The 27,527-nt window shown below is 43.7% G+C and overlaps 1 protein-coding gene across 1 annotated transcript; it reads left to right on the forward strand.

Annotated features, from left to right (window-relative positions):
- LOC122938235 lies at positions 1 to 26,914 on the forward strand. The gene is made up of 5 exons (XM_044293611.1): positions 1 to 209; positions 9,515 to 9,696; positions 16,645 to 17,037; positions 23,034 to 23,107; positions 25,309 to 26,914. Exons 2-5 carry the CDS (start codon positions 9,636 to 9,638, stop codon positions 25,405 to 25,407), a joined length of 627 nt encoding a protein of 208 aa, XP_044149546.1. The 5' UTR covers positions 1 to 209; positions 9,515 to 9,635; the 3' UTR covers positions 25,408 to 26,914.
- The last annotated feature ends 613 nt before the right edge of the window (positions 26,915 to 27,527 follow it).

Below are 27,527 nucleotides of genomic sequence, written 5' to 3' on the forward strand. Positions count from 1 at the left end.
TCTGTGTCAGCCATTGTTTTTGAGGACTCCGCACTCCGGGATCTTACCAGACTTCAGGCCATTGTCTCTCCTCGGTCACTTCTGATTCTCTGCCAGATGTCAATTTTATTTTACTTGAGGAAAAGGGAGGAGAAGAAGCATCTGGAACATTGTGATCGAAGACGAACATGAGCAGGACCCGTAGAAGTTCCCTCGCTGTTCTACTGCAGGTAAGTCCAACCTGATACTTCATACATGTGATGTTACTACTGGACCCCGACCATGGTCATTATTGTTATTATTATTTATTATTAAAGCGGCATTCATTCCATAGCGCTGCACATATGATAAGCGGTGCACATACATAATACAGACACATACAGGAGGAGAGCTTTCATCGGCTTTCCTCTATGGGCTAGTTGCGTATGGACTCCGTATACTTTCTATGTATTTGGACACTGCAAGTTTAGTTACTCTGTAAAAAGGAACGCCACCTAAAATACATCTCTGCCTTGGATTATTCCTGGTTTTCCTCCTGTGCCGCCACTTTCCACCCCGGACCAGACGTCAATGAATTTTGTATCGAAATGATGTAATGATGTGAACGTTATTATATACTTCATTATATAGGAAATGTTTGGAGGTTGTCATTGGATGTTGTTTGTTTTTGCCCCATTGAACAATAACTCTTTCAACTCCATATCTATAAGATAAGTCTCTGTTCACATCACGTCTGAGCCCTATATTTGGGGCTCACACCAAATGTATACAGAAGGCTTCATTCCCCGGATGGGGGTCATTTGAGTGTTGGTCGGGTCTCTGCTGGGCTGGTATATCGTATGTCAGTAAACATAGTTTTTTTCTGTATAGAAAAGTATAGTCAACAAAGTATATTGGATAAAATAATATGGAAACCTAATCTCTCATTGGTTACAATGTATCAGTCTGGAGTCCAGAGCATTGTCTAGACCAGGGATCTCCAGCTGCTGTGAAACTACAATTCCCAGCATGCTCCATTCATTTCTATGGGGGTTTGGAGAAGAGCAGAGTAAGTATGCATGCTGGGAGTTGTAGTTTCACAACAGCTGGAGTGCCGAAGGTTGCCGATCCCTCGTCTAGACTGATACAATTGTATCCACTTCTGAGCTGAGAGCAGGACGAGCTGTGGACATTGTGAGTGTAGACAAGAGGGTTCTCATTCTCAGAAAGCAAGCAGAGATCTGGAATTGAAACATAAAGTTACATTTACTAACATTGTGTTTAGAGAGAAAGTCTAAGAATGCTTCCGATTTATCACTGCGACGGATGCTGGATAATAAGCGTGGCACAGCTTTAGATTAGGTGGCTTAATTTGTGCCAGAAATGTGCACCTGAATTTTTGCAGCATTTAAAGCCACACCCTCCACCATTAAAGCCACACCCTCCACCATTAAAGCCACACCCTCCACCATTAAAGCCACACCCTCCACCATTAAAGCCACTCCCCCTTTGTAACCCCTTCACAGTGCAGGTGGAAAAAGTATGTGAACCCTTGGATTTAATAACTGGTTGAACCTCCTTTGGCAGCAATAACTTCACCCAAACGTTTCCTGTAGTTGCAGATCAGACGTGCACAACGGTCAGGAGTAATTCTTGACCATTCCTCTTTACAGAACTGTTTCAGTTCAGCAATATTCTTGGGATGTCTGGTGTGAATCGCTTTCTTGAGGTCCTGCCACAGCATCTCAATCGGGTTGAGGTCAGGACTCTGACTGGGCCGCTCCAGAAGGCATATTTTCTACTGTTTAACCCATTCTGTTGTTGATTTACTTCTATGCTTTGGGTCGTTGTCCTGTTGCAACATCCATCTTCTGTTGAGCTTCAGCTGGTGGACAAATGGCCTTAAGTTCTCCTGCAAAATGTCTTGACAAACTTGGGAATTCATTTTTCCTTCGATAATAGCAATCCGTCCAGGCCCTGACGCAGCAAAGCAGCCCCAAACCATGATGCCCCCACCACCATACTTCACAGCTGGGATGAGGTTTTGATGTTGGTGTGCTGTGCCTCTTTTTCTCCACACATAGTGTTGTGTGTTTCTTCCAAACAACTCAACTTTGGTTTAATCTGTCCACAGAATATTTTGCCAGTACTGCTGTGGAACATCCAGGTGATCTTGTGCAAACTGTAAACGTGCAGCAATGTTTTTTTCTGGACAGCAGTGGCTTCCTCTGTGGAGTCCTCCCATGAAATCCATTCTGGTTTAGTGTTTTACGTATCGTAGATTCGCTAACAGGGATGTCAGCATATGCCAGAGACTTTTGTAAGTCTTTAGCTGACACTCTAGGATTCTTCACCTCATTGAGCAGTCTGCGCTGTGCTCTTGCAGTCATCTTTACAGGACGGCCACTCCTAGGGAGAGTAGCAGCAGTGCTGAACTTTCTCCATTTATAGACAGTTTGTCTTACCGTGGACTGATGAACAGCAGGGCTTTAGGAGATACTTTTATAACCCTTTCCAGCTTTATGCAAGTCAACAATTCTTAATCGTAGGTCTTCTGAGAGCTCTTTTGTGCGAGGCATCATTCACATCAGGCAATGCTTCTTGTGAAAAGCAAACCCAGAACTGGTGTGTGTTTTTTATAGGGCAGGGCAGCTGTAACCAACACCTCCAATCTCATCTCATTGATCGGACTCCAGTTGGCTCACACTTTACTCCAATTAGCTCTTGGAGATGTCATTAGTCTAGGGGTTCACATACTTTTTCCACCTGCACTGTGAATGTTTACATGGTTTGTTCAATAAAAACATGGTAACATTTAACTCTTTGTGTGTTATTAGGTTAAGCAGACGGTGATTGTCTATTGTTGTGACTTAGATGAAGATCAGATCACATTTTATGACCAATTTGTGCAGAAATCCAGATCATTCCAAAGGGTTCACATACTTTTTCTTGCAACTGTATGTATCACATACACATGCCCCTTATTTATAATGTTATTAATCGGTCGCATTTCTTAGCACTAGTAGATTTCCTCCAGTAATAATGCCAGCAGTGTGCCCACTATCCTTAGTACCAGTAGTTCCCCCCCCCAATAATAATGCCAGCAGTGTGCCCACTATTCTTAGTACCAGTAGTTTCTCCTAGTAATAATGCCAGCAGTGTGTCCTCTATTCTTAGTACCAGTTGGTTATCTCCAGTAATAATGCCAGCAGTGTGCTCACTATTCTTAGTACCAGTAGATTTCCTCCAGTAATAATGCCAGCAGTGTGCCCAGTATTCTTAGTACCAGTAGTTTCTCCTAGTAATAATGCCAGCAGTGTGTCCTCTATTCTTAGTACCAGTTGGTTATCTCCAGTAATAATGCCAGCAGTGTGCCCACTATTCTTAGTACCAGTAGATTTCCTCCAGTAATAATGCCAGCAGTGTGCCCAGTATTCTTAGTACCAGTAGTTTCTCCTAGTAATAATGCCAGCAGTGTGCCCACTATTCTTAGTACCAGTAGTTTCTCCTAGTAATAATGCCAGCAGTGTGCCCAGTATTCTTATTACCAGTAGTTTCTCCTAGTAAAAATGCCAGCAGTGTGCCCACTATTCTTAGTACCAGTAGATTTCCTCCAGTAATAATGCCAGCAGTGTGCCCACTATCCTTAGTACCAGTAGTTCCCCCCCAATAATAATGGCAACAGTGTGCCCTCTATCCTTAGTACAAGTAGATTTCCTCCAGTAATAATGCCAGCAGTGTGCCCACTATCCTTAGTACTAGTAGTTCCCCTCCAGTAATAATGCCAGCAGTGTGCCCACTATTCTTAGTACCAGTAGTTTCTCCTAGTAATAATGCCAGCAGTGTGTCCTCTATTCTTAGTACCAGTTGGTTATCTCCAGTAATAATGCCAGCAGTGTGCCCACTATTCTTAGTACCAGTAGATTTCCTCTAGTAATAATGCCAGCAGTGTGCCCTTTATTCTTAGTACCAGTAGATTTTCTCTAGTAATAATGCCAGCAGTGTGCCCTCTATTCTTAGTACCAGTAGATTTTCTCTAGTAATAATGCCAGCAGTGTGCTCTCTATTCTTAGTACCAGTCGGTTATCTCCAGTAATAATGGCAACAGTGTGCCCACTATCCTTAGTACCAGTAGATTTCCTCCAGTAATAATGCCAGTACTATGCCCACTATTCTTAGTACCAATAGTTTTCCTCCAGTAATAATGCCAGCAGTGTGCCCACTATCCTCAGTACCAGTAGATTTCCTCCAGTAATAATTCCAGCAGTGTGTCCTCTATTCTTAGTACTAGTCGGTTATCTCCAGTGATAATTCCAGCAGTGTGCCCACTATTCTTAGTACCAGTAGATTTCCTCCAGTAATAATGCCAGCATTGTGCCCTCTATCCTTAGTACCAGTCGGTTATCTCCAGTGATAATTCCAGCAGTGTGCCCACTATTCTTAGTACCAGTAGATTTCCTCCAGTAATAATGCCAGCAGTGTGCCCTCTATTCTTAGTACCAGTAGATTTCCTCCAGTAATAATGCCAGCATTGTGCCCTCTATCCTTAGTACCAGTCGGTTATCTCCAGTGATAATTCCAGCAGTGTGCCCACTATTCTTAGTACCAGTAGATTTCCTCCAGTAATAATGCCAGCAGTGTGCCCTCTATTCTTAGTACCAGTCGGTTATCTCCAGTGATAATTCCAGCAGTGTGCCCTCTATTCTTAGTATCAGTAGATTTCCTCCAGTAATAATGCCAGCAGTGTGCCCTCTATTCTTAGTACCAGTAGATTTCCTCCAGTAATAATGCCAGCATTGTGCCCTCTATCCTTAGTACCAGTCGGTTATCTCCAGTGATAATTCCAGCAGTGTGCCCACTATTCTTAGTACCAGTAGATTTCCTCCAGTAATAATGCCAGCAGTGTGCCCTCTATTCTTAGTACCAGTCGGTTATCTCCAGTGATAATTCCAGCAGTGTGCCCTCTATTCTTAGTATCAGTAGATTTCCTCAAGTAATAATTCTAGCACTTTTCCCACTATTCTTATTACCATTAGTTTCTCCTAGCAATAATGCCAGCAGTATGTCCTCTATCCTTAGTACCAGTCGGTACTCCAGTAATAATGCCAGCACTGTGCCCTCTATTCTTAGTACCAGTAGATTTCCTCCAGTAATGATGCTGTTAGGATGAGTGTGCCCACTGGTTTCTTCTTTTGTGGCAGTGGTAATGGTGCCTTATCACCCCCTATAAGCTGTGGTCCTGGCCCAGCAGTGTAAGGCCTCATGCACACGACATTATTTTTTCATGGTCCGCAAAACGGGGTTCCGTTGTTCCGTGATCCGTGTCCGGTTTTTCTTCCGTGTGTCTTCCTTGATTTTTGGAGGATCACTAGACCAGAAAAGTGAAAAAAAAAAAGTCAAGTTTGCCTTGAAAATGATAGGAAAAAAACGGACGCGGATGACAATCTTGTGTGCCTCCGTGTTTTTTCACGGACCCATTGACTTGAATGGGTCCGCGAACCGTTGTCCGTCCAAAAAATAGGACCGGTCCTATTTTTTTGACGGACAGGAAGCATGGATCACGGACGCGGATGACAAACTGTGTATTTTCCGAGTTTTCAACTGACCCATTGAAAGTCAATGGGTCCGCAGAAAATCACGGAAAACGGATCAACGGACACGGATGCACACAACGGTCGTGTGCATGAGGCCTAACCCTTATAACTATTGCATCAAGCCCCAGTAACACCATCACAATGTAACACTTGAGTAAATTTGCCAGGTTAGTTTTTCCAAAGCATTGATACCAGGAGAACGCCTCCAGTAATAGAGAGACCGTAGTATCCTCAGTTACGCTACCAGCAGGTTGCTCCCAGTAAAAGATCCAGGAGAACGCCCTCAATTATAGTGACATCTCTGACTTGTCTTATCTCTGCCTGTAAGATACAGAGAAATGGCAGCAGGAGCTGAGTGGTGGCACCGCACCAAGTATTGTCGCCAGCGGCCTGGGAGTAATCCCCGAGGAGCAGATCTGCAGATAGAGAGTAACAATGGAGAGGCCACCTGTAAGACTGCAGATTACAGAGAGTTTACATCAAGAAGAATTCACTGGGCGGCTCTATGACAATAAGAGGTGGAGCGGTTCTATCAGCAGATCCCTAACATCATTGTACTGAAGGGCAACAGAGAACATCAGCTTCTCCATCAGTGTCCTGTGGGAGAGGACAACCTGATGTCTGTGCCAGATTATTATTCATACGGCGCCACCAACCTCTGTACAGCTTTACATAGAACAATCCTGGGGTAACACATTGCAACAAGAAGCCAGCGAGGTACAGAGAAAAGATAGATATATAAGGTAGAGGCTCTGACCACAGGAGCTTACAATCTATAAGGAATAAGAGGAGATACAAGAGGAGGGGGAGGAGTAGGAATCCTGACCACAGGAGCTTACAATCTATAAGGAATAAGAGGAGATACAAGAGGAGGGGGATGAGTAGGAATCCTGACCACAGGAGCTTACAATCTATAAGGAGTAAGAGGAGATACAAGAGGTGGGGGAGGAGTAAGAGTCCTGACCACAGGAGCTTACAATCTATAAGGAGTAAGAGGAGATACAGGAGGTGGGGGAGGAGTAAGAGTCCTGACCACAGGAGCTTACAATCTATAAGGAATAAGAGGAGATACAGGAGGTGGAGGAGGAGTAATAGTCCTGACCACAGGAGCTTACAATCTATAAGGAATAAGAGGAGATACAGGAGGTGGGGGAGGAGTAAGAGTCCTGACCACAGGAGCTTACAATCTATAAGGAATAAGAGGAGATACAGGAGGTGGGGGAGGAGTAAGAGCCCTGACCACAGGAGCTTACAATCTATAAGGAATAAGAGGAGATGCAGGAGGTGGAGGAGGAGTAAGAGTCCTGACCACAGGAGCTTACAATCTATAAAAGGAGATACAAGAGGTGGGGGAGGAGTAAGAGCCCTGACCATAGGAGCTTACAATCTATAAGGAATAAGAGGAGATACAGGAGGAGGAGGAGGAGGAGTAAGAGCCCTGACCACAGGAGCTTACAATCTATAAGGGATAAGAGGAGATACAAGAGGAGGAGGAGGAGTCCTGACCACAGGAGCTTACAATCTATAAGGAATAAGAGGAGATACAGGAGGTGGGGGAGGAGTAAGAGTCCTGACCACAGGAGCTTACAATCTATAAGGAATAAGAGGAGATACAGGAGGTGGGGGAGGAGTAAGAGCCCTGACCACAGGAGCTTACAATCTATAAGGAATAAGAGGAGATGCAGGAGGTGGAGGAGGAGTAAGAGTCCTGACCACAGGAGCTTACAATCTATAAAAGGAGATACAAGAGGTGGGGGAGGAGTAAGAGCCCTGACCATAGGAGCTTACAATCTATAAGGAATAAGAGGAGATACAGGAGGAGGAGGAGGAGGAGTAAGAGCCCTGACCACAGGAGCTTACAATCTATAAGGGATAAGAGGAGATACAAGAGGAGGAGGAGGAGTCCTGACCACAGGAGCTTACAATCTATAAGGAATAAGAGGAGATACAGGAGGTGGAGGAGGAGTAAGAGTCCTGACCACAGGAGCTTACAATCTAGAAGAGGAGATACAAGAGGTGGGGGAGGAGTAAGAGCCCTGACCATAGGATCTTACAATCTATAAGGAATAAGAGGAGATACAGGAGGAGGAGTAAGAGCCCTGACCACAGGAGCTTACAATCTATAAGGAATAAGAGGAGATACAGGAGGTGGAGGAGGAGTAAGAGTCCTGACCACAGGAGCTTACAATCTATAAGGAATAAGAGGAGATACAGGAGGAGGAGGAGGAGGAGGAGTCCTGACCACAGGAGCTTACAATCTATAAGGAGTAAGAGGAGATACAGGAGGTGGAGGAGGAGTAAGAGTCCTGACCATAGGAGCTTACAATCTATAAGAGGAGATACAAGAGGTGGGGGAGGAGTAAGAGTCCTGACCACAGGAGCTTACAATCTATAAGGAATAAGAGGAGATACAAGAGGAGGAGGAGTCCTGACCACAGGAGCTTACAATCTATAAGGAATAAGAGGAGATACAGGAGGAGGAGGAGTAAGAGTCCTGACCACAGGAGCTTACAATCTATAAGGAATAAGAGGAGATACAGGAGGAGGAGGAGTCCTGACCACAGGAGCTTACAATCTATAAGGAATAAGAGGAGATACAGGAGGTGGAGGAGGAGTAAGAGTCCTGACCACAGGAGCTTACAATCTATAAGGAATAAGAGGAGATACAGGAGGTGGAGGAGGAGGAGTAAGAGTCCTGACCACAGGAGCTTACAATCTATAAGGAATAAGAGGAGATACAGGAGAAGGAGGAGAAGTAAGAGCCCTGACCACAGGAGCTTACAATCTATAAGGAATAAGAGGAGATACAGGAGGTGGAGGAGGAGTAAGAGTCCTGACCACAGGAGCTTACAATCTATAAGGAATAAGAGGAGATACAGGAGGTGGGGGAGGAGTAAGAGTCCTGACCACAGGAGCTTACAATCTATAAGGAATAAGAGGAGATACAGGAGGTGGAGGAGGAGTAAGAGTGCTGACCACAGGAGCTTACAATCTATAAGGAATAAGAGGAGATACAGGAGGTGGAGGAGGAGTAAGAGTCCTGACCACAGGAGCTTACAATCTATAAGGAGTAAGAGGAGATACAGGAGGTGGGGGAGGAGTAAGAGTCCTGACCACAAGAGCTTACAATCTATAAAGAATAAGAGGAGATACAGGAGGTGGGGGAGGAGTAAGAGTCCTGACCACAGGAGCTTACAATCTATAAGGAATAAGAGGAGATGCAGGAGGTGGAGGAGGAGTAAGAGTCCTGACCACAGGAGCTTACAATCTATAAGGAATAAGAGGAGATACAGGAGGTGGAGGAGGAGTAAGAGTCCTGACCACAGGAGCTTACAATCTATAAGGAATAAGAGGAGATACAAGAGGTGGGGGAGGAGTAAGAGTCCTGACCACAGGAGCTTACAAGCTATAAGGAATAATAGGAGATACAGGAGGTGGAGGAGGAGTAAGAGTCCTGACCATAGGAGCTTACTATCTATAAGGAGTAAGAGGAGATACAGGAGGTGAAGGAGGAGTAAGAGTCCTGACCACAGGAGCTTACAATCTATGAGGAGTAAGAGGAGATACAGGAGGTGGAGGAGGAGTAAGAGCCCTGACCATAGGAGCTTACTATCTCTAAGGAATAAGAGGAGATACGAGAGGAGGACCATATTTTACCCATGAAAATGCAAAGAAATCCTAAAAGACAGGGTATATGATGTTATCTTCCCGGATGTCATGTGGACGTTTATTGCCTCATTTAAATGTACTTCTTGTGTAATTGGGATCTTAATTTTTATGTATGAAGAATTTTAAGTTAAATAAAATTGGTTTTATAGAACTACGGTAAACTCTTGCTATATTTACCTTCTGAGCTCTGAGGACAGATCCAGGACCCACCGGGCGCGGAGACTTTCTTATCATTGTATAATAATCCATTGTTTGGACCTTTGTGTTTATTCTACTTGTTTGTTGTATTTTAGGAACATGAATGACCCCGAGGGGTGGGGATCATCCTCTTCTAGAGTCTTCGGCACTGGACGTTCTCCCTGGTAGAAATTCCCCAAGACATTGTGATTCATCATCAGCTGATAACGGAGGACAATGAACCGGAGACGAGACGTGACGCTGCCCATGCTTCTCCTCGCCTCAGTCACAGTGTATGGTAAGCTGTGCGGTCATCTGGTCAGATGTCCTACAATGTTATCCTGATTATCTCCTACAGATTATAATGTGGAGTGGGCGGGGCTCCCAGCAGTCAGGCCCCTCCTAGTCAAAGAATCTGGAGACTCCATCATAGTGGTCAATAGTGAGGAGCGAATTGATTCGTTCAAAAATCAGTTTCCTTGAGCAGCGAGGGATTGGTGGCTCCCCCTCGATGGACAGTGCTGGACATCGCGCCCGTCCCTGTCAGTCTCATGTCTGTGTCAGAGGTACCTGAGCAGTGCAGATGCCGACTGTGAGAAAAAAAGGGGTTTCAGCTCACCCACCGTCCTCCTTCGCCGTGCACGGATCCCGGACCGGGAATCAATCAAAACAGTAGAAGAAAACCCAGCAGCGGGCTCAGGATGAAATCCAATTTCTTTATTATAAAATCCATAGGCTGACCAGACAGGCAAGGTCTACGCGTTTCGACTGCACGTCTTACTCTTGACCACATCGTGTTATCACATCTTCCCTTGCCATGAGGCGCCCCCCCCCCCCAGCCAGGTGTCGAATAATAATCCGCTCCGAGCTAGAGCTGCCCCCAATGCCTTTCTTAAAATGCATGCAAAATGCTACTCAATTATAACAAAACAGGAGCGAGTCCGCGCTCACAGATCACGTCATATCCATTATTCGTACCCTTCCGATTCTCTATTCAGCAGTCGCCTCTTTATGTCTCCTCCTCGTGCGGATTTAACCCTTTCTATATCCATGACACTCAGGCTTGTCGGGTCACCCTGATGAACATCTCTACAATGTCTGGATAGCATCGAGACGTTCGGCAGTTTGAGATTGGAGACACCCGACAAGTGCTTTCTTCTTCTCACTCTCAGGATGGTTGAGGTGCATCCCATGTATTGATCGCCAAATAAATGACGTTATTCGTGTTCCAGGTGATGAACGATCTGATTTTGAAGACCTCCTCGGTTACACTGGATTCCAATGTTTACCCCACTGTAATATATTGACAAGTCTTACAAATACTATGGCCACATCTGTAACTGCCCACAACATTCAGCCACGTGGGTTCGCCATTATCCGATTTTTCTATGAACAAGCTTGGGGACAAAGCGGAGCACAGAGTAGGTGCCCGTCTGCTCACCATTTGAAAGCCTGGCTCTAGAATTTATCGCAAGTTATCATCTTGAAATAAAATGGGTAGATATTTCCTGATGATACTGTCACCGCCAGCTCTCTGAGAAGGTCTGGCAGACGTTCTTCTGTACATCTTGCATGATGTTCATTGTTTTGGTTTCACTTTGTAATCTCCTTTCCTTCTCCCAGCTGTCACCTATTCACACTAATTGTCTCCCTTTATATTCCCTCCCATACTGCCCCACTTTGCGGTTTATACTACTTCCTGGTTTGAAGTGTTCAGTGCTGGAGGCTTCTGCTGCTGCTTGTTCAGATAAGTCCTTTCTTGTATTGTGTTTCTTTGCTGGCTTGATTCTAGGTGACCCTGACTCCCTCTGTATTAAGTGCAGGGAGCCGGTGGTCGTGTCCCCTCACTATTATAGGGTTTTCAGGTGTCACAAAGTCTAGGTACGAGGGCATGCAATCGTCTACCTCTGAGACCCTTGTGTGTGCTTAGCAGTCAGGGTGAGCTCTTAGGGTTTTACAGGGGTCACCTTTATGCTCCTTAGTTTAGGATCAAGCCAGTCGGATGTTTATCCATAACTTCCAGCTATCTGCAATATCATCCGTGACAGATACCTTGTATCTCCTGAAACTGGCGACTGTAGGAGATGACGACCCCCCCCTCTGTTGTCCTCACCTTCCCTCCTCGCTGTACTATGTGTGATCAATGCCTCTCTATTCACATGTTTTACTTTCTCTCCTGCTCCAGGATACGACCACTGGATCCTCTCAATCTCTCAAACAGAGCTACTCGTTCTGACTCAAACATTGAATCTTCTGAGCAGTTTCGGCAGACTCTAATGGTCTCAACATAGGGAATGCCCTTTATTACATGTTTCGGATAGCATGATGAGGCTCGAAGCAGGGTGCTACCGCTTGTGTCTGTTCTGTAATTCCTGCTAACCACCTTGCCCGCCTTATTCGATAGTGCTGAATATTCAAATAATGAATTTTAATCGCGAATATCGGCACTTGGGGAATTCGCAAATATTTAGAATATAGTGATATATATTAGTTTTTTAGAATATTCGTAATTTTTTTTTCCATCTGAAGTCATGATTCCTTCCTGCTTAAGTTGCTTGTGGACCAATGACTCATTGACCCACAAGAAAGAAGCAGGGAGGAATCATGTGTTCAGATGGAAAAAATTACAAATATTCGTAAAAACCTATATATGCCACTATATTCTATAGTGCTGTATATTTGTTTTTAACACACGCCTGTATTGGGCGCGCACGATTCGCATATTACGCGATCATTACCTTGCCGATTTTCGCGTAAAAAAAATTAAATAATGTAGGATATAACGAATATACGACGAATATTCTACAAAATATTCGCGAAATATCACGAATTCGAATATGACCCCTGCCGCTCATCACTATTCGATAGCTTAATGTCCAAAAAAGGAATGTCCTCTGAGGACAAATTATATGTAAATCTAAGATTCATATGCATTCAAACAAACTGTGGTCTGTGGAGTTCCAGATCATCACAATGTCATCCATGAACCTCCCATACCACACGATGGAGGACATGAATGTCTTATCCTCGGTCATAAGTTGGCACTCCTCTCAATGGGACATGTCTATATTTGACAACTTCACACCCATGGATGCTCCCCTCGTCTGCAAATAAAAATTCCCATTGAAGGAGAAGTAATTGAGCAGGAACTCCACAGACATATAGAGGAACTCCTTGAGAGCCGGACTATATTCACTATATACGCCCAGATGTCTTTTCATGCTTTTGTGTTTTGGGGACTGTCCTAGGGAAATGATCCCCCCTCCTGGGTAGAGGCCGACGAATCGGGGGATCCCTCAGCACTCGTGATGCTGACTCCGTGTTGGGAGTACTTTCTGCGTCGCTTGCCTTTTAATATAGATTTGGGTGTGCCCCCAGATTTTTGTTTCCACGTATACACTCTGTTTAACGAATGGTCCTGCACATCCCTTTTAAATTTCACCTCTTTGATATTATTTAATTTTCCAAGGCAATCATTCTCTCTGTTAGATCTTTATCTAACGCCACAAACTCGTCCTTTTCATTAAAGGGTCGCAGGGTATTTTGCACCCCTAATATTTTCCCACGAGTAACTTCCAACAATGCTTAGTCTTAGGGCTCATGCACACGACCTTATGACTTCCGAGACTTCATATGTCCTGGAGCGGCATACATCGTGTGCACGGGAGTGAACAGCATCATAGGGCATGAATAAAAGAACTCCAGTGACGAGTGACACACTCATTAAAAAATATAACATGAAATACAGGGAGTGCAGAATTATTAGGCAAATGAGTATTTTGACCACATCATCCTCTTTATGCATGTTGTCTTACTCCAAGCTGTATAGGCTCGAAAGCCTACTACCAATTAAGCATATTAGGTGATGTGCATCTCTGTAATGAGAAGGGGTGTGGTCTAATGACATCAACACCCTATATCAGGTGTGCATAATTATTAGGCAACTTCCTTTCCTTTGGCAAAATGGGTCAAAAGAAGGACTTGACAGGCTCAGAAAAGTCAAAAATAGTGAGATATCTTGCAGAGGGATGCAGCACTCTTAAAATTGCAAAGCTTCTGAAGCGTGATCATCGAACAATCAAGCGTTTCATTCAAAATAGTCAACAGGGTCGCAAGAAGCGTGTGGAAAAACCAAGGCGCAAAATAACTGCCCATGAACTGAGAAAAGTCAAGCGTGCAGCTGCCAAGATACCACTTACCACCAGTTTGGCCATATTTCAGAGCTGCAACATCACTGGAGTGCCCAAAAGCACAAGGTGTGCAATACTCAGAGACATGGCCAAGGTAAGAAAGGCTGAAAGACGACCACCACTGAACAAGACACACAAGCTGAAACGTCAAGACTGGGCCAAGAAATATCTCAAGACTGATTTTTCTAAGGTTTTATGGACTGATGAAATGAGAGTGAGTCTTGATGGGCCAGTGGCTGGATTGGTAAAGGGCAGAGAGCTCCAGTCCGACTCAGACGCCAGCAAGGTGGAGGTGGAGTACTGGTTTGGGCTGGTATCATCAAAGATGAGCTTGTGGGGCCTTTTCGGGTTGAGGATGGAGTCAAGCTCAACTCCCAGTCCTACTGCCAGTTTCTGGAAGACACCTTCTTCAAGCAGTGGTACAGGAAGAAGTCTGCATCCTTCAAGAAAAACATGATTTTCATGCAGGACAATGCTCCATCACACGCGTCCAAGTACTCCACAGCGTGGCTGGCAAGAAAGGGTATAAAAGAAGAAAATCTAATGACATGGCCTCCTTGTTCACCTGATCTGAACCCCATTGAGAACCTGTGGTCCATCATCAAATGTGAGATTTACAAGGAGGGAAAACAGTCCACCTCTCTGAACAGTGTCTGGGAGGCTGTGGTTGCTGCTGCACGCAATGTTGATGGTGAACAGATCAAAACACTGACAGAATCCATGGATGGCGGCTTCTGAGTGTCCTTGCAAAGAAAGGTGGCTATATTGGTCACTGATTTGTTTTTGTTTTGTTTTTGAATGTCAGAAATGTATATTTGTGAATGTTGAGATGTTATATTGGTTTCACTGGTAAAAATAAATAATTGAAATGGGTATATATTTGTTTTTTGTTAAGTTGCCTAATAATTATGCACAGTAATAGTCACCTGCACACACAGATATCCCCCTAAAATAGCTAAAACTAAAAACAAACTAAAAACTACTTCCAAAAATATTCAGCTTTGATATTAATGAGTTTTTTGGGTTCATTGAGAACATGGTTGTTGTTCAATAATAAAATTAATCCTCAAAAATACAACTTGCCTAATAATTCTGCACTCCCTGTATGTGTGATTCAGAATGACTACTCCTTTAAGCTCGGCATCGTCAGCGGCACATAAGGGGCCGGTATCTTCTATACGTCCTGTGTGCGCTCACAGCCGCGTGACTTCTTATTGTTGGGATCATATATCTAATCAGGAAGTTTTTTCCATGTAGCGGATTGTGTGACGTCATCCCAGAGGTCGATGCATTTCACCTACATCTTGGACGCACGCGGACAGGAAATCCTGACTTCCGTGTGTCTGTTCGGAGGCTTCTTCTGGCGGTTTCCTCCTCTTGTAGTGAGGAAGGTCTTGGGGTTGTATTGTGCATCGGCAGAACCTTGTCTCTCACCGCCATCAAGTGCTGGGTGTCCAGAGAATGGACACAATTCCTAAAATACAAAATAGCAATGCAATACAGTATAAAATATCAGTGCCATATAGTATAAAATAGCAGTACAATACAGTATAAAATAACTGTGCAATATAGTATAAAAAACAGTGGAATATAGTATGAAGTAACAGTGCAATACAGTATAAAATAACAGGACAATACAGCATCCAAATAACAGCGCTATACAATGTTAAAATGACAATAGCCTGCAGTGCCGGAGTATATAATCTGAATAATAGTGCCATACAGTGCACACATAGTGCCATACAGCGCACACATAGTGCCATACAGCGCACACATAGTGCCATACAGTGCACACATAGTGCCATACAGCGCACACATAGTGCCATACAGCGCACACATAGTGCCATACAGCGCACACATAGTGCCATACAGCGCACACATAGTGCCATACAGCGCACACATAGTGCCATACAGCGCCCACATAGTGCCATACAGCGCCCACATAGTGCCATACAGCGCCCACATAGTGCCATACAGCGCACACATAGTGCCATACAGCGCCCACATAGTGCCATACAGCGCCCACATAGTGCCATACAGCGCACACATAGTGCCATACAGCGCACACATAGTGCCATACAGCGCACACATAGTGCCATACAGCGCACACATAGTGCCATACAGCGCCCACATAGTGCCATACAGCGCACACATAGTGCCATACAGCGCACACATAGTGCCATACAGCGCACACATAGTGCCATACAGCGCACACATAGTGCCATACAGCGCACACATAGTGCCATACAGCGCACACATAGTGCCATACAGCGCACACATAGTGCCATACAGCGCCCACATAGTGCCATACAGCGCACACATAGTGCCATACAGCGCACACATAGTGCCAGACAGCGCCCACATAGTGCCAGACAGCGCACACATAGTGCCATACAGCGCACACATAGTGCCAGACAGCGCACACATAGTGCCAGACAGCGCACACATAGTGCCAGACAGCGCACACATAGTGCCAGACAGCGCACACATAGTGCCAGACAGCGCACACATAGTGCCATACAGCGCACACATAGTGCCATACAGCGCACACATAGTGCCAGACAGCGCACACATAGTGCCAGACAGCGCACACATAGTGCCAGACAGCGCACACATAGTGCCATACAGCGCACACATAGTGCCATACAGCGCACACATAGTGCCATACAGCGCACTCATAGTGCCAGACAGCGCACACATAGTGCCAGACAGCGCACACATAGTGCCAATCACAGCTCTACGGTGTCTAAATAACAGAACCTAATGCAGCAGAAATGAAATACCGTGTCGCAGTCCGGACAAGTAGCGCAGATGGTGGCGGTAGAACCCCCCTCCCTCTCCTGTCCCTGGCACCCCTGAATGTGGTGGGCATGGTGTGGTGGAAACTCACAGATGGCAGAAGTAATTGTCTTATTTGCCCCATTTGTAATCCAGTCCTGTTTCCTGGTTGGTTTAGGGCACAGGTAGGTGAGCTCACCATATACAGTAGGTTGGCACAGTAGAGGCTTTGCCCTGTGGTCTGAACCTCTCACAGTATCTTTTCTCTCCTGATACAGGCTTTCTGCTGGTGTGGGCGCAGACTGACACCATAGAACTGACCACGATCACCGGGGACCTGGTAAGTCCTGTGTCGCCTCCTATGAACCCGGCGTTCAATATAGTGAGCGGAGGGAATGTCTCTATAGAGCTGTCTGCCTGGCCCAGCACCACCATGGTGCCCGCTGTCACCACTCCGGGACAAGATACCAATATGGACAGCACGACGACTGCTGCCGCCAGCCTGAATGGCGCCACAATACCACTGCCAACCGCTGCAACTAATAACAGTGACGTGTGCGGGGACACAACCACAAGAAGTGCGGCCAGGGAGTCTACACCGCAAACTACCGGCAGTGCCAACATGGTGCCCAGGTCAATGAAGAAATCCAGAGCTGTCACTAACTTTACAGGTAAGACCAGGGGGCAGTAGTGGTAACATATGGAGCCATCACATGTATGTCATACGTTATCTGTGGTGTTACATAGGACTGCAGGTGACATCTACCACATTATCTGTACTCAGAGAGTTATCACTGTGTTATCTGTGGTGTTACATAGGACTGCAGGTGACATCTACTACATTATCTGTACTCAGATACTTATCCATGTGTTATCTGTGGTGTTACATAGGACTGCAGGTGACATCTACTACATTATCTGTACTCAGATAGTTATCACTGTGTTATCTGTGGTGTTACATAGGACTGCAGGTGACATCTACTACATTACCTATACTAGGAGAGTTATCACTGTGTTACCTGTGGTGTTACATAGGACTGCAGGTGACATCTACTACATTATCTGTACACAGAGAGCTATCACTGAGTTATCTGAGGTGTTACGTAGGACTGCAGGTGACATCTACTGCAGGTGTGTGCTGTGTTTTAAAATTATGGTTGACTTACATCTGACATCTGGAGGCGGCACATCAAAAACGTATGTAAAATAGACAAATCAAAAACTGCAAAGGTCAGCAAAAATGTGTGAGCCCACCCTAAAGCCTTCTACAAGGTCTATCCCTTTGACATTAGGACTCAGGTTAAAGTGTCTTTAAGGTATCTAAGGGTACGTTTACACTTAGCAGATACTGTGAGGATTCTTTGGCAGGACTTTTGGGTGGAAAATCCCGTATTACGGGTGCTGCAGAGGTGAATGGAAATGTTATAGAGCTGCAGTGCCATCTAGTGTTCAAACTTGGTATTGTAGGATTTCATTATTTGTGGTTTCAAAGTACTATTTATTATTATTATTATCATCATCATCATCATCATTATTATTATTTTATATTATTCATTCAGGAGTTCTTAAAGGGGATGTCAAGCCAGTATAAAAAAAAGGCTCAAAATAGTGAAAAATTGTAAAATAAGTCATCTTCTCCTTACTGTTTCCCCACTGCTCAAAATCTGATTGTTCCCAGTCCCCACGATCTTGTCTTCCCGGCTGCTCGATGCAAAATGTGACCGCTCAGCAAATCACTGCATGAGGCAGGTCACTGCTGCGGTCTCTTATTTGCTGAGCGGTCTTATTTCTTGTGTTGAGAAGGACCAGGAGGGAGAGAGCAGTAGAGACCCAGACACCATCGGACTGTGAGCAGCGGGGATCAGTGACCAGAGTATGGATTATTTTATCATCTGACATCATTCTGAGCCTTCTTTGTCCCCCTGTGACCACCAATGCACCTTTTACAGTGATCACTAAGGGGCCTTAGGCTGGAATGCTGCTTCTATACAGTCTGCAGCGGAGAGAGGGACTGGGCTCTCACAGGCAGAAGTGCCTCTCTGGGCTGTTTAAACCCTTAGATGCTGCAGTCAATAGCGACCGCAGCATCTAAGTGGTTTAGAGGGAGGGAGCCCCACTTGTCTTTGATCGGCATCCTGCAAAGGAGATGGTGGGGTGCCAATGTCTTAGCATGGGAGCCTGGGGCCTAATGAAAGCTCCAGACCTGCCTGCAATGTATCCCCATCTTTGGCGCAGCCTGCTGGTGACTGTCAGTATAGCACTGTCAGTATAATACTGCCCTGCATAATCAGTACAGGATATTAGAGAAGTGATCAAAAGATTGCCTGTTAAAGTCCCCTTATGGGACAAAAAAAAAAATCCAAGTAAACAAAAAAGAATACACCCTTTTCCATTAGAAAAAAGCTTTTAAATGGAAAAAGAAAGTGCAGAAATAAAATCCCCTCCATATTTGGTATCACCGCATCTGTAACAACCTGCACTATGCAATTATCATGTCATTTATCCTGTATGGTGAATGCTGTACAAAAACAAAAAGAACCATGCCAGAATTGCTGTTTTTTGCTTTTTCACCACAAAAAAAAAGGAATAAAAAGCATGATATCAATGATAACAATGAAAACTAAAATTCACCCTGCAAAAATGCTCTGTAGAATGAAAAATAAAAAAAAGTTCTGCATCTTGGGATGCAGAGATGCAAAAACATTTTCTTTTCTTTTTTTCAATTTGCTGTGCAAAAGAAGTAAAACGTCATAAAAATCGATGTATTTGTTATCGCTGTAATCACACTGACCCAGAGAATAAAGTTTTTTGTGTTATTTATGCCGATAAATGAATCCCGGTAAATGTATAACGTAATAACTCAGTGGCAGTTTTGCTGTTTTTCCCATCCATCCCTGAAAGTTAATAAATGTTATTCAGTACGTTATGTGTACCCCAAAATGGAGCCATTAAAAACTACAACTTGTCCTGCAAAAAACAAGTACAAAACTAAAAAAGTATTCTTGAAATGCAAGAAAAAAATAATAATAATAAAAAAGGCTTAGAAGTTTAGAAGCAAATTTTTAAATTTTTCAGCAAATTTCTAAACCCCACTTTTTCAGGACCAGTTCAGGTCTGAAGTCACTTTGTGAGGCTTACATAATAGAATCCACCCAAAAATGACCCCATTTTACAAACTACACCCCTCAAGGTATTCAAAACTGATTTTACAAACTTTGTTAACTCTTTAGGTGTTCTGCAAGAATTTATGGAAAATAGAGATAACATTTCAAAATTTCACTTTTTGGGCAGATTTTCCATTTGAATCCATTTTTTCCAGTTACAAAGCAAGGGTTAACAGCTAAACAAAACTCAATATTTATGGCCCTGATTCTGTAGTTTACAGAAATACCCCATATGTGGTAGTAAACCGCTGTACGGGCACACGGCAGGGCGCAGAAGGAAAGGAATGCCATACTGTTTTTGGAAGGCGAATTTTGCTGGACTGTTTTTTTGACACCATGTCCCATTTGAAGCCTCCCCTGATTAACCCCTAGAGTAGAAACTCCAAAAAAGTGACCCCATTTTGGAAACTACGGGATAGGGTGGCAGTTTTGTTGGTACTATTTTAGGGTACATAGGATTTTTGGTTGCTCTATATTACACTTTTTGTGAGGCAAGGTAACAAGAAATAGCTGTTTTGGCACCGTTTTTATTTTTAGTTATTTACAACATTCATCTAACAGGTTAGATCATGGGGTATTTTTATAAAGCAGGTTGTCACGGACGCGACAATACCAAATATGACTACTTTTTTTGGTTGTTTGTTTCAGTTTTACATAACAAAGCATTTTTTTTTTTTATGATTCTTTAGTGTCTCCACATTCTGAAAGCCATAGTTTTATTTATTTTTTGGGTGACTGTCTTGTGTAGGGGCTCATTTTTTTTGGGATGAGATGTCGGTTTGATTGGCACTATTTTGGGGTGCGTATAACTTTTTGATCGCTTGCTATTACACTTTTTGTGATGTAAGGCAACAAAAAATTGCTTTTTTTTTACACCTTTTTGTATATATTTTTTACGGTATTCACCTGAGGGGTTAGGTCATGTGATATTTTTATAGAGCAACTTATTACGGATGCGGCGATAGCTAATATGTGTAGTGCATTTTTAGTTGGACACAGGTACAATGTAGTGAAGAAGACTCAGGCTCAGGGATGAAGATCTCCTGAGATTTTTCAGAAAAATACCTTTCGCGTTTCGGGAATGCACCAACCTCTTCATCAGGTAAGTAGCACCATGTTATCACAGTTAACACAAAGTGACATTTCAAAATCTATATTCGCTCCAAAAGGGGGTGAGGGATGGACAGTACGAGAGTGACAACTGGGCAGAGGATTGGAAACAGATTAAATGGAATCATGGGAATTCAAATAAATAGTTAGTACTGAATGCTTATAATGAAAGGACCCTGATTAAAAAATATATAAGTATCTCGTCTAAGGCGACTTTCACACTAGCGTTTTTGCTGGATCCGGCAGGGCTCAGCAAAAACGCTTCCGTTACTGATAATACAACCGTCTGCATCCGTTATGAACGGATCCGGTTGTATTATCTGTAACATCGCCAAGACAATGAATGGGGACAAAACAGAAGCGTTTTCCTCCGGTATTGAGATTCTATGACGGATCTCAATACCGTAAAATGTAAACGCAAGTGTGAAAGTAGCCTAAGATGATGGGAAGTTGATAATTATAACAAATAGGTCAGTATCCATAAAATAACAATAAAAATAGTAGAAGTGGTATTGTTAATAATAATAATGATGACAACAGTAATAACAATGACATGATTCTGGTTAAAATAAATAAATACATGGTTAATATTAATAATTAGTAATATTAACGGCAAAAAAGATAGGTGTAATTACCAACTATAGTCACTAGAGGGGGACAGAAGTCCTACCTATAACAAGTGTAGGAAAGCGCAGGGGTCCGTCTTTGATGGAAGATATGTGTCACCGAGGTCCCTGGCCTCTGTGAGGTAGGAGCCGGTACTTTTCTGTGTCAGCCGCAGCTCGTGCTCTCTGACACTGTTTTACTTAGTGTGGCTGTAAAGCCAATCTGGGCCGGCTCTTACTGGGAGCAGCCAAAGTGCAGGGTGGGTGGCTGTTCCCCAAGTTCCAGGCCGGGTTTTGCTTAGGGATATAAAACCCAGCGGATTATCCTCCATCGGATACTGGAGCTTTATCAGTCTGGGTGTTGGAGCCTGAGAGTTTGGGCCGGGAATAAGGCCTGCCACATTGTTTGGGGACAAAGCACGTGGACTTCTGCTTCACCCAAGGACTTATGTGCTGCAGCCTGGTGTGAACAAACACCAGACGCAAGGTGACTGTTTTTCCTTGGAACAGTTTTTTTTTGTCACTTTACTTATGTGTGAATAGAACACTGCACTGTCCGCAAGCCTGTCTACCAGAGCACATCCCCACAGAAGGTAAAATGATAAATGTATATAAATAAATATAAACATATAGATACATAGAAATGATAAAAAGTGTACAGGTAACACACAAATATTAATGCAGGAATCTATTGGATAAAAATGACAGGTATTAGTACTCCGGGGTATGTTACACTATGGTTTCCATAATTTAAGAGGGTGAATGGTCTGTAGTGTAAAGATCCAAAAGACCTGGTTTTCCTTCGGGCCTCAGAGGTGCGGTAGGTCCAGTAAACCCTTTCTGAAGCACGGCCTGTGGAAACGCTCTAATGGTGACATACCAGACGGGACCTACCGCACGTCTGAGGCCCGAAGGAAAACCAGGTCTTTTGGATCTTTACACTACAGACCATTCCTCCTCTTGGTTTAAATTACGGAAACTATAGTGTAACGTACCCCGGAGTACTAATACCATCATTTTTATCCATTAGATTCCTGCATTAAATATTTGTGTGTTACCTGTACACTTATTATCATTTCTATGTATCTATATTTTTATATTTATTTATATACATTTATCATTTTACCTTCTTATAGGTAGGACTTCTGTCTCCCTCTAGTGACCGTAATTGGTAATTACACCTGTCTTTTTTGCCGTTAATATTACTAATAATATTAACCATTTATTTATCTATTTATGACATTGTTATTGTTCTTATTATTGTCACTATTATTATTATTTATTGTTATTTGATGGTTACTAACCTATTTGTTTCTAATTATCATCTTATCATCATCTTAGACTGGATACTTATATATTTTTACATCAGGGTCCTTTTATTATAAGCATTCAGTATTAACTATTTATTTGAATTCCCATGATTCCATTTGTTCTGTTTTCAATCCTCTTCCCACTTGTCACTCTCTGGTATTGTTCACTCCCTACATACACAAATGGCACTTTGTGTTTACTGTTATAACATGGCGCTACTTACCTGATGAAGGGGTTGGTACAACCCCCAAAACGCGTTGTCCGATCGGGCACCTAATAAAAGTATTTTTCTGAAAACTCTCAGAAGATTTTCATCCCTCGCCGCTTTGAGCCTTCTTTGTCTTCTCCTCTACGAGGTATCTGTTTGGTTTTACAGAAGATAATGGCCACCACCGGCGTCCTATACAAACATTATTGTGGAGAATTGACATAAATCCTCTAACTTTTATAATAAAAGGATCTATAATGTCTCAACAGGTCATGTTTCGATAAAGGTGAGGATTCAGAGCAGCGCTCCTAAAGATGAAGCAATGGAAATGTTTTTGAAGAAGGTAATTTAATAATCTAGAGACTAAACCTGAACACTTATCCCGGAGGAGGAACTTTTATCTCTTGGGTCATATGTGACCTCTTTTCCAGCCTCTGACTAGAACTTGATGGTCTACAATTGTGTCCACTGGTTCTGGTCAGCCTGGACGCCGATCAGATTCCTGTCTTGGCGTCCCATCCCAGGAAGATAAAGTCTGGCATCGTCTGCTCCAGTTGGTGCTCTGTATTCAGCCAGCATTGCATCCCAGATAGATGTTCTCCTGTACGGACTGGTTTCTGCATTAACCCCTTCTCTTCTGATTTACTTCCCACTGACTTTCCTGGCTTTGACTTCTCGTTCTGTTTCTGCATTAACCCATTGTCTACTGATTTGGCTTCCAGTGACTCTCCTGTTTGACTCTTCAGCTTATTTCTACATTAACCCTTTGTCTACTGATTCTCCTGGCTATTTCTCTCCTATACTTCATGGTATGTGATAGCTCTGCTACCTGTGAGCTTGCACCTGTTTTATGCCACCCAACTCTGCAGGTGTAAACAGGGTCCCTAGCAGCCGGCTGCGGTGAATTCCTAGGAGTAGCCTCAGATCTACGAACCAGAGTGGTGAAGATTAAGGCCCCTTTCACACGAGCGAGTTTTACGCGCGGGTGCAATGCGTGACGTGAACGCATAGCACCCGCACTGAATCCTGACTCATTCATTTCAATGGGTCTGTGTACATGAGCGTTGTTTTTCACGCATCAGTTCTGCGTTGCGTGAAAATCGCAGCACGTTCTATATTTTGCGTTTTTCACGCAGCCCTGGCCCTATAGAAGTGAATGGGGCTGCGTGAAAAACGCATTGCATCCGCAAGCAAGTGCGGGTGCGATGCGTTTTTCACTGATGGTTGCTAAAAGATGTTGTTTGTAAACATTCCGTTTTTTATCACGCACGTGAAAAACGCATCAAAACGCATCGCACCCGCGCGAAAAAAACTGAACAACTAAACGCAACCGCAGACAAAACTGACTGAACTTGCTTGCAAAATAGTGCGAGTTTCACTGAACGCATCCGGCCCCAATCCGCAACGCCCGTGTGAAACCAGCCTTAGGCCCCTTTCACACGGGCGTTGCGGGAAAATGTGCGGGTGCGTTGCGGGAACACGCGAGATTTTTCAGCGCGAGTGCAAAACATTGTAATGCGTTTTGCACTCTCGTGAGAAAAATCGGCATGTTTGGTACCCAAACCCGAACTTCTTCACAGAAGTTCGGGCTTGGGATCGGTGTTCTGTAGATTGTATTATTTTTCCCTTATAACATGGTTATAAGGGAAAATAATAGCATTCTGAATACAGACTGCATAGTACAATAGCGCTGGAGGGGTTAAATTATTTTTTTTTTAACTCACCTTAATCCACTTGATCACGCAGTCGGCATCTCCTTCTGTCTTCATCTTAGCTGTGTGCAGTAACAGGACCTGTGGTGACGTCACAGTCATCACATGATCCATCACATGATCTTTTACCATGGTGATGGATCATGTGATGACCGGAGTAACGTCACCACAGGTCCTGTTACTGCACACAGCTAAGATGAAGACAGAAGGAGATGCCGACTGCGTGATCAAGTGGATTAAGGTGAGTTTAATTATTTTTTTAACCCCTCCAGCGCTATTGTACTATGCAGTCTGTATTCAGAATGCTATTATTTTCCCTTATAACCATGTTATAAGGGAAATTAATAATGATCGGGTCTCCATCCCGATCGTCTACTAGAAACCGTGTGTGAAAATCGCACCACATCCGCACTTGCTTGCGATTTTCACGCAACCCCATTAATTTCTATGGGGCCTGCGTTACGTGAAAAACGCAGAATATAGAGTATGCTGCGATTTTCAAGCAACGCACAAGTGATGCGTGAAAATCACCGCTCGTGTGCACAGCCCCATAGAAATGAATGGGTCGGGATTCAGTGCGGGTGCAATGCGTTCACCTCACGCATCGCATCCGCGCGGAATACTCGCCCGTGTGAAAGAGGCCTAAGAGTTTGCTGGTAGTTGTCCGAGACACTGACCTCTGTATTCTTCCTCACCTCTGTCTCTTACATTCAGCTTGATTAGGACATTTGCAATATGTAATAAAAGTCTTGTTGGTCCGTTATAAAGATCGCCATCTCTGCCTTCTTTTCATCTCAGTTCCTGTCATTTATGTGTTTGTTTTTCCTTTTAGGCCTGTGAATTTTTCCACACTTTGCAGCTTGAAGATGTGCATGTGATGCTGGGACCGGAGAAGACTCCAATGCTTTGCCTGCCCCCTACTAATAATTGATACCCCTGTCTTTAGCTCAGGTGTTTCCACAAGTAAAGCAAAACTTGTAGCTTTGACATAAAAGGAGGAACCCGCTGCCATCGTAGAATTCATTCTTGCATTTTCCAGTTTATTTTTTATTTTTATGACTGATGTGTAGAGGAAAGTTCTTGAGAAATTGTGGGTGAAGGGTCTAACAAAACTCCTTATCACCATGAAGTGTAGAAGATCTCATGGTAACTGACATCACTAGAGCTGCTCCAGGGGCCAAGGGACCCATCAACCATATGTGATCTCTGATACGTTTGGTAATTTATGTATTTCGAGCATTTATGGAGTAAGACTGTGGGAGCACGCCTTGTGAACCATGGCATACTGAGGGCGCAAAGACAAGTCACACCCAGGCACCGGAGACTGACGGGGAACAAAATCCTTCTGCCCCAGTTCAGGAGACCAATACTGTAAATGTGTAAGAATTATGATAATTGAGGTGCTCTTTTCCACATTTTAAATTGGAGCCCAGAAGCTTGAAGTATTGTCCTCTTTGTTAGAAGGGTTTTCTATTGACAATAAGATGGTCACCTCGAGCAGTAAGTGCTCCATTTCCCTGCAGCACCACCACAGGAGGAATTAAGTATTACACGGTGTCCATACATATCAGTTCTCCATCTGGGTAATTCAGGACAGACCAGGTCCTCCAGGAGGAGATGTTCTTAATAACTGCTCTCTGACCAATAGATGAGGATCCAGAACAGAGGTTCCTCATCATTCCCCAACTCGGTGCATGAAAACTGGTTTTATAAAATGGACAACCCCTTTAACCCCTTCCTGCCAAAGGATATACCTGTCCATTGGGATTGCATGTGATGTAGCGCGATCCGGCATACAGTTACGTCATGTGTATGGCATGGACTCAGGAGTTGATTGTGGCTTATCGATATTTGCCATGGCAAACAGGGTTCCCTACAAAGGCCCACCCAGGGCCTGTTAGGCGGTGCCAGAGGCGTGGCCCAATGGACTGGCCGTCAGTTTGAATGACGCGTAATAATGCTTTAGGAGTAAAAAAAAAAAAAAAGTAAAATTTTACAGAAAATAAAAAAATAAAGTGAAAAAAAAAACCTAAACAAATTTGATATTGCAAGAAACTGCAAACAACAAAGATAAAATTGCTATTTTTTTCCTCCCCCCCCCAAAAAAAATAGCAGTAATCAATAATGTACGGTATATGTACCCCAAAATGTTTATGTTAAAAAGTATAATGTGTCAGAAGAAAATGAGTTATGGGAACGCCCGACATAAGACAGATTTAGAGGGCGAGACGTCGCCTATGGCTGATGTAAATGTCCCTGCAACACCACGAGACTAACATTTGTTAACCCCTTCAAGTGCTCGACTGCTGCTTGATTTCTCATGTTTTGTTTGATGCTTTGCTTTTTTTTATACTCTGTATATATTGTATTCTTATTTTTTATAAATAAGGAAATTTGATATATTTTTGAATACTGTAATAAATATACATTATATTGTGGAATTACTTTTACTTGAATCACGATGCCGCCATACTGTGTTTGCAATACCAGCGTCCTACAGCGAACACATAAGGCTCAGTTCTGCCCAATGGCCTTTGTGTATATACTGGAATCCACAATGCAGGGATGGATCCGCTGCCTTACACACACCAGCGCCGAGTAACGGGTGAGTATTATAATTTTTTTCTATAATGGAGTCCATCCAATTCTATGAGATTTCTGTCCGCTTGAGGGGAAATATAGGCCGGCGGGCAGAGCGCAGAGCTGCTTCTCCTGTCAGAAACAACAATATCTGTTCTGGAGGCTCCGTGCTACGTGGATGTGAACAGAGCCTTACGGTATCATACAGTGTAGGAATAACAGTGCAAGGATAATACCGCCATACAGTGCAGGGATAAGTGAACCATACTGTGCCCTTCAGTGTAAGAATGTAAGTGCCATACAGTGCTGCAATAAAGGTACCATTGCAGTGCAGGAATAACACTGACATACAGCGTAGGGATAGAATTGCTATACTGTGCAGGAATACAAGTGCTGTACGGTGCAAGAATAATAGTGACATACAGTTAAGGAATATAAGTGCCATACAGTGTAGGTATGACCGTCACATGC

This window comes from Bufo gargarizans, chromosome 5 (genome assembly GCF_014858855.1).
Source record: "Bufo gargarizans isolate SCDJY-AF-19 chromosome 5, ASM1485885v1, whole genome shotgun sequence".
In the NCBI taxonomy this organism is placed as follows: Eukaryota; Metazoa; Chordata; class Amphibia; order Anura; family Bufonidae; genus Bufo; species Bufo gargarizans.